At 42.7% G+C, this 8,291-nt stretch overlaps 1 protein-coding gene across 1 annotated transcript; it reads left to right on the top strand.

The window, feature by feature from the left end:
• Nucleotides 1-3,772: 3,772 nt before the first annotated feature.
• On the top strand, nt 3,773-6,609 carry LOC308301007 (leukocyte elastase inhibitor-like; the record flags this gene model as incomplete). Its single annotated transcript, XM_080744903.1, has 2 exons — nt 3,773-3,803; nt 5,450-6,609. 2 exons carry the CDS (start codon nt 3,773-3,775, stop codon nt 6,607-6,609), a joined length of 1,191 nt encoding a protein of 396 aa, XP_080601029.1.
• Between the last annotated feature and the right edge of the window lie 1,682 nt (nt 6,610-8,291).

The raw sequence follows: 8,291 nt of genomic DNA, 5'->3' as shown, positions 1-8,291 counted from the left end.
ACCTTGACTACAGGGGGGGGGGGGGGGGGGGGGGAATTAAATGTAGCCTACTTGTTAAAATAAATTCATCATGCGCACGTGCAAGACACCAGTCATGTTGCCATACCTGACGCCACTGTCCGAGTAAATCACATATAGTAAAAGTGTTATAATAATGTAATTATAATTTAACATTTGCCCCTCAGAGTTACAAACTGATAAATTAACACTGGTATTTCGCCCTGTGGTTTGGGTCGTTCATATACCGTATTTTCCGGACTATAAGGCGCACTTAAAAGCCTTTAATTTTCTCAAAAAACTACAGTGCGCCTTATAGTCCAGTGCGCCTTATATATGGATCATTCATTGACATTGACATTCCCTTTAGCACAGCTCCATCTGTTCGATGCATAACGCAACGGCGTCTATTATGTGCGCCTTATAGTCAGGTGCGCCTTATATGAAAACAGTTTGAAAATAGACCATTCATTGACAGTGCGCCTTATAGTCAGGTGCGCCTTATAGTCCAGAAAATACTGTAGTTATTTTATATTTTTAAAATAAATAATATCTATTTATATGTAATCGTATAATAATTGCAAATGTGTGTGTTTTTAAATATCCTAATAATGGAAAACGGATAGCTATTTTCTATTTGTAGAGCTACGTCTACATGGGATGGAAAACAATATATATATTGCGCAAAATCTTTTTGAGCTGGGGTGCCATATTAATATCATTTAATTGAGGGTCCTTGACATGCATGGAAAAGTTTGAGAACCATCTCCCTAATCTTTAGGCTCTCAAAGAATTAATTTCAAACTAGGCTATATTAGCTTGGTTTATAAAGCACTGAAAGATTAAGGCCTAAATGATAGGCTACCTTTCTGATGTCGATAACTATCCAGACCTCTTGGTCTGGATCTGAGTCCAGAATCAGAATTAGGCCTACACATGGAGAAGCAGCATCCAGCTTTAACGCACAACATAAATATGGACCATGTCTGCAACAATAGCCTGGTCAGAGCTGATGAAGACGTTTCTGTTGCTGCTGCCTGGTTATGTTCATTTTTTGGAGCTGTGTGAAGCACAGGCTCCCTATACGTGGCTGTGTGGGTCTGTGTGTCTGTCTGTCTGTCTGTCTGTCTGTCTGTGTGTCTGTGTGTGTGTATGTAGCCTGAACTTCCTAAACTTCGGCACGCTACTAGTCCCACAGTTTTGCCACCACACACTCGCGCCATATGTCAAATCGACCGGCTTACTCGGGAATCGTGGGCTAGTAACTTGCTAAGAGAAAGGTTCAATAGTTTAATTGATATTAATTTATTAGTGAATTAATTTTCCCCATTGACTTATAATGGGAATCGCAAAAACTCACATTCAATTATTTGTCTCTCGCAAACCATAGGGGCTAGAGTTTCAAGACTTGGAGAGGAGGTTCATAATGATTTCAAGGATTAAATAAAAAATAATTGTGTCATTTGGCCGCATGGTGGCGCCATAACACCCCACTTTACGTTTTGGCCTGTAACTCTTGAACCGTAGGTCGGAAAATTAAAAATATTTTTTCCCTGGATTCCTTGGGTCATGACGCATCTCCCCATATAGGCCACGCCCATTTGCGCCATGATAGATTTTCCGCCATCTTGAATTTTCTCCAAAACACCCTTTTTCCTCCTTTTCCTACATATTTTCTTCAAATGTCACAAAAATCGGTACACATGATCCACACACACACACACACACGTTTTGACATATTTTCCTTTATAATAGTGTAATAGTGTAGCCTGTAGGCCTATATATGCATTCACACTGAATGCATTTATTAAAGTCATAATGTGTATTTTTACGAACAAGTCAGTTGTGTATCGTCAGATATATTTACATTAATTTATTGCAGACTTCAATCATATTTTTCTAAACAGCAAACAGCCACCATGTGGCTGTTGTTCAAGTGGGCCTAGTCTCCTAAATGTCAGGGCCTAAATTTAGGATTAGGAGTTGGGACTCTTTATTGTCTGAGTGGAAGTCACTGGCACTACATTCACCTTCAGGGACTGTATAACATTGTAATGTTGAAGTGTAGTAGCCAGAGATAGAGGGAGCAAAACGTCCAAATCAATTCACGTTAATTGTGACATACCTCAATGCAATGCACGTTACTTACTAGACTAAATTAATTTACAATGCACTAATCCTAAAGCTAAAGGTCCTCAAAAGAGACTTGATTCTTAACTGATTTATAAAGAATTTTTAGATCTACAACTTGTCAGATGTAGACTTTATAGTCATTTTGTTAAATGTTAAATGTAACATTTGTTGTTCGATTCTGTAGTAGGCCTGGCTATATCCTGTGTACACCTGTGTGTGTGTGTGTGTGTGTGTGTGTGTGTGTGTGTGTGTGTGTGTGTGTGTGTGTGTGTGTGTGTGTGTGTGTGTGTGTGTGTGTGTGTGTGTGTGTGTACTTTACCTTTTTTTAATTATTAACTTATGACTTTCACTCCATTACATTTCAAAGACAAATATTGTGCTTTTGACTTCATTACATAGGAAGGGTGAAAAACTTAGTAGATCTAATATAGTGAAAATAGCTATCAACAAGCTCACAACATGTCTCATTTTTTTGTTAGTTTTTTTTCTGTAATTTTCTTAATTAAATTCCAATCAGACTCTACACTGAAAAAACTAACTGAATGGTTAGAAGCCATAAGTCCCAGGTTCCATCCCAGGCCTCAGCAGTGTCAAAGTGTCCTGACTCTCCTGAGCAAGACACTTAACCCATAAATCCTCCCTGAGGTGCTGTTTGTGGCAGCCACTGCTCCTGTTACTTAGGGTGGGTTAAATGCAGATACCTAATTTCACTGTGTATGCAAATATACAGTGACAAATATCACAAAGGCGTGTGGACTATTAGGCTATACATCCACTGTGTTCGTTTACATGCACAGTGTTTCATTTACATGCACTGCATGTTTACAACCTCTGCACTTGTTTTCTATTCACTCGGATATGTGCAGCTGCAGCGGCTCACTGTTCCGCTGCCACCCATTATACAGTATGATATTAGTCACGTGTTGCATGAAAAATCGCACCAGTGCAAAGTGAGCGATGCAAAAACAACACTCTTTGTGTATTAATACGGATCTCCATACATGGAGATCCATACTAATCCGTACTAATAACAGACATTGTGTCTGTGGGTCAAATGTAGGAGCACCGTTTGCACTGCTCAAAAAGTGAAGTTAGCTGTGTTATTTATACTAGTCCTTACCCGTTCAAAGATATGAGCTCCGAAATGATGTGCAGTGTGTGGGTTATGGGGTGTGCACTGTGCACACAGTATATGAGGGATGGAAAGTAACTTTCTGGTGCTTGCATGATAATATGTAGGAGCATCAATGTAAGAAATACCTGTTTCGTTTAAAGGCTACATAGATACTGTGTACCGATCTACATGACAACATCTGAAAGAGGGCCAGCCAACACCCCCCCCCCCCTCCCCTCCCCCCCCCCACACACACACACGCACGCATGCACGCACAGAGCTGGTTAAACATGTTGCCCCATGCTAGATGCAGAATAGATATGCCTCATGCTAGATGCAGAATAGATAGTAGTTACACCATAAAAATGCTAATATACAGCATATGATTTGTGAAAGTGACAAACGGGCTTCACAGTTGTGTCAGGTGTGTTCATATGCTAATGGTGATGCGATTTCAGATCAATTGCTCCAGCCACTGAGGAGAAACGCTGTGACAGACACTCAGACATTCGCAAAATTATAGTATAGATGAGTGTGACCAATGTGACCCCGGCCATACGTATGACACCAATTGACCAATGACAGTCCGGACAGACATGGGACAAACAGACAACTGCTCAAAAACTCATTGTATAATGGCCAGTAATGGATAACAGAGATAGTGTTGAATCAGAAAGAAAATTTAAATGTCTATACTTTTGACAACCTTTAGAGAACTTAAGCCAAAAATAGCAGATCTACAAGCTCACAACGCCTTGCAGCGCGAGGCGTTGTGAGAACTAAGTACAGAGTGAAATGTTACGTTGTATATTGACGATTCAAGTGGTTAAATGCGTATCTGAAAACACAAATTGACATGAATCCAAAAATACACTGATGTGATGATTGTGCTGTCGGTCCCATCCTCTTTTACCGTACACTTTAAGACATAATAAGACAGAATAAAGCCATAATAAGAAATAATGTGTTGGTAATTAGAGCTAATATATTTTATTAGACAGAAACAAAGACAGAATAGTAGAAAGAGCGAATACATTCTCTGGCACCGTCACCTGCCGCGGAACTGCAGCGGCAGACACTGCCGCACGACCGCTAGTTCTACCAGCAGTCGCACTGCATCGCCGGCAGGTGGTGGCTGCCGCGGCAGTTACCAGCGATGCCGGTGCCAGATAATGTATTCGCTTTCTGCTATTCTGTCTCAGCCACCACCGCACGGACGGGCAGTTTACCGCTACGGGATCTGCCGGTCCGTGCGGCGGCCGCCGGTCCTACTGGCGGGACTGCTGGTCCTATCGCCGGCGATGCAGTGCGACTGCTGGTCGAACTAGCGGTCGTGCGGCAGTGTCTGCCGCTGCACGCGGCAAGTGACAGTGCCAGAGAATGTATTCGCTCTTTCTACTATTCTGTCTTTGTTTCTGTCTAATAAAATATATTAGCTCTAATTACCAACACATTATTTCTTATTATGGCTTTATTCTGTCTTATTATGTTTTAAAGTGTACTGTAAAAGAGGATGGGACCGTGCTGTCAAACAATGTAACTATATGGAATCTTATGAAAAGGTTGTGGGGGTCCCTGCTTCATCTCTCTCTCTCACTAAGGGGTCCTTGGCATGAAAACGTTGAAAACCCCTGCTTTAGAGACCAGTCTGATGTCATAGAACTCCATTTTTGGGCATCTCCATGACATTGTGATGACGCCAAGGCAGAGGCAGCTCAACTTAAAGATGGACAGCGCTGCGTTATTGAGAGCAATATCTACTAACCCTGGCCTGTAATGCTTCTAAGTGGAACAATTATAGACAATGTTGAACACCATTCCTTTGGCAATCACACCTGGACTGTAAGGTCAAGTTACTGTATTATTTTGTTACGTTCTTGTTGGTCAACCCTGCAGGCACCCATCCATTTCCCAGTCAACACGTTATTTGTAACGTGATGAGGTTGGACTTCTATAAGGTTTTAGTATTTGTACTATGTGGGGGTACAATTTGGATATTGGTTAAGAGTCATAACGCTAGGAGATGGGTAAGCATATTTATTACCTTTATTTTTACAAACTTGATGAGGTTAAACATTAAAGTTTTAATATTCTTACTCGTTGGGAGCACCATTTGGATATTGCTTAAGAGTCGTAACAATAGGATATTGGTTAAGAGTCGTAACATTTTGGTTAAGAGTCGTAACATTTGGACATGGGCCACAGTGCCACCAACACCCTTGGCAGCGGCCTGCAACAGTTTTTCCCTGTCTCTGTTCAAACAGCTGACAGAAAACAACAACACTGGCAACGTGTTCTACTCCCCCATCAGCATCGCCTCTGCTCTGGCTATGGTGTTTCTGGGGGCGCGTGGCAACACAGCCACAGAGATGTCAGACATCCTGCACTTCCTTAAGGTTAAGGATGACATCCACACTGACTTCTCTGAGCTTATGAGTGACCTGAACAAGCCTGGGAAGTCCTACGGCCTCAGCCTGGCCAACCGCCTGTACGGAGAGCAGTCCTACAGGTTTGTCGAGGAGTTCTTGAGTGCCACCAGAGAACACTACGATGCAGAGCTGGAGTCTGTGGACTTTGTGAACAATGCAGAAGGCGCCAGGCTGAACATCAACAGCTGGGTGGAGAAACAGACACAAGATGAAGTCAAGGACCTTCTTGCTCCGGGTGTGTTGGATAGCAGTACCAGACTTGTGTTGGCCAATGCTGTCTACTTCAAAGCCAAGTGGATAAAGTCGTTCCACAAGGGCAGCACCAGGGAAGATCAGTTCAGACTCAGCAAGACTGAAAGCAAGCCGGTGAAGATGATGTACCAAGAATCTAGGTTCCCTCTTGCCTTCATCACCGAGGTCAAATGTCGGGTCCTGGAGCTTCCCTACACAGGGAAAGATATCAGTATGCTCATCTTCCTGCCCGTTGAGATAGAGGACAATACGACAGGCCTGGAGAAGGTCGAAAAGGAGCTGACCAATGAAATGTTTGTGGACTGGACCAATCCGGGCAGGATGGACCAGACACAGCTTCTGGTGGGCCTGCCTCTATTCAGGATAGAGCAGATGATCGACATGGAAGAGGTCTTAATCGGGATGGGCATAGTGGGAGCCTTTGACGAAGAACAGAGCGACTTCTCCGGCATGTCTCCAGACAACGACCTGGTGCTTTCCAAGGTGGTGCACAAGGCTGTCGTGGAAGTGAACGAGGAGGGCACTGAGGCAGCAGCCGCCACTGCTGCCATTGCTGCTGTTGACTGTTCTGCCGATGCCAAGATCCCTCCTATCTTCATCGCTGACCACCCCTTCCTCTTTTTCATCCGACACAAGCCCACCATGAGCACCCTCTTTGCAGGCAGATACTGCTCCCCTCCTTGAGATACCTCTCCTGCAGGCACGTGCACACATAGACATCAAAGGGGGCTTGAGCCCCTGCCCTTTTATCCGTCTGTCTAAAGAGTGCCCTCTCCAGACCATGAATGCAGTTTTTACTCTGCTGAAAGAAATTGATTATGCTTAGTTCAGTGTGGTATCAAGCACCGAAAATAGCCGACCTCCAAGCTGTGAGCTTGGAGGTCTGCTATTTTCGATAATTTCACCAATAGGCTCTTTACGATATTTCAGCCCCTGCCTCTCTAACATTCTCTGCACGTCCCTGCCCTCCTGGGTACCGGTATTTCAGCTTGAGGCCAGACAGATAAGGTTTAATACAATATAGGCAACAATACATATATAGTATATATACCTATTTCTATAGAGAACCCAATCTATGATTATTTTTACGCTGTGGCTCTGAGAAGCTAGCCACAGCTAGACACACAGACAGAGGGTCTGTGTGTCGGGCCGGAGCTAATCCTCCAAATCAGTGGACTGAGCAGCCCCAAAGTTGTCTGCCTGCTGCCAGTAGGCATAAATAACTCCACTCTCCCCCCACGTTTTATACTTGACCACACAGATGACGTCTATAGACAATTCAAAGATGACTGATGTCATAGACGATGCATGATGTGACACGAGGTTCGGCATCCACATTAGAGCCATATATACAGTAATATACAGCGTTTTTATTGTCAGACATGATTTGCCCCGATATGGTCTGCCATTTGGTCCAGACATGGACCTGTTCCGTTCTAAGTTTTATTTACTGGTTAGTGTGGTTGCCCAATAGGGGCAACACACTATTGTACTATAGTGCTACATTATTAGTGTGGTTGCCTAGAGAGCAACACACTATAGTTCTAGTCTAGATTTATTATTTTCCTAGATAAACAATCAAGACTATAAATAGTAGGTCCATTGGGTTCAATGGGGAATGGTGCTAGCTCGAGCATTGGGCGAGCTTCACATGACAATTTGGCTACAATATATTGGCAACCACAATTTCCCAAAAGTGCATCTTTCTAGTTTCTTTCTGTGTCTTTCTCTTTTTCTTTCTTTCAAGATAAACAATCCAGATGACTATAAATAGACAATTTACTTGACTAAAAATAAGTCAAGCTTCACATGACATTCTGGCTATCCAGACTATAAATAGGTAACCACGCTCGCAATTTCCCTGAATTTCATTTTCATTTTCCCAGATAGTTTTCAGGTCCCAGCTACATCATTACATGTTAAATAGGGATTTGTAAATAAGTTCTTTCAGATGAGGGCAGGTGTACAGAACAAGAACAACTGCAGTTTCAAAAATGAAGATTTACTTTCTTCTTGCAATGTGGTTTGGAAACTAGACCAGGTCAACCTGGTTGTGCCAGACCCCCTGTCTGTCATCATCATTTATGACATCATGCCTTTTGTAGGCATGTCATCATCATGTCATCATCATATATACCCTTTATATAGAAAAGGGACAGACCGACATTTGCTTATGTAGGCCTACCCATTTCATGGGTCTGGCAAAAAGATTCAAAAATGTAAAGTAGTAAATAGACAAAACTGAAAATAATAAACAAACAAAGCCTAAAGCAGCAAATACCTAAAGCAGGCAGTCAGTACGAGTACTACGGACTCCAGTACTGTGTTAGTGACAGAGCTCTGCAGCATAAGTTGTGCCACTAACT

Source organism: Nannobrachium achirus (assembly GCF_963921795.1).
Source record: "Nannobrachium achirus genome assembly, chromosome: 16".
Taxonomy (NCBI): Eukaryota; Metazoa; Chordata; class Actinopteri; order Myctophiformes; family Myctophidae; genus Nannobrachium; species Nannobrachium achirus.
Note: the sequence above shows the minus strand (reverse complement) of the source record. Positions and strands in the feature narration are given on the sequence as shown.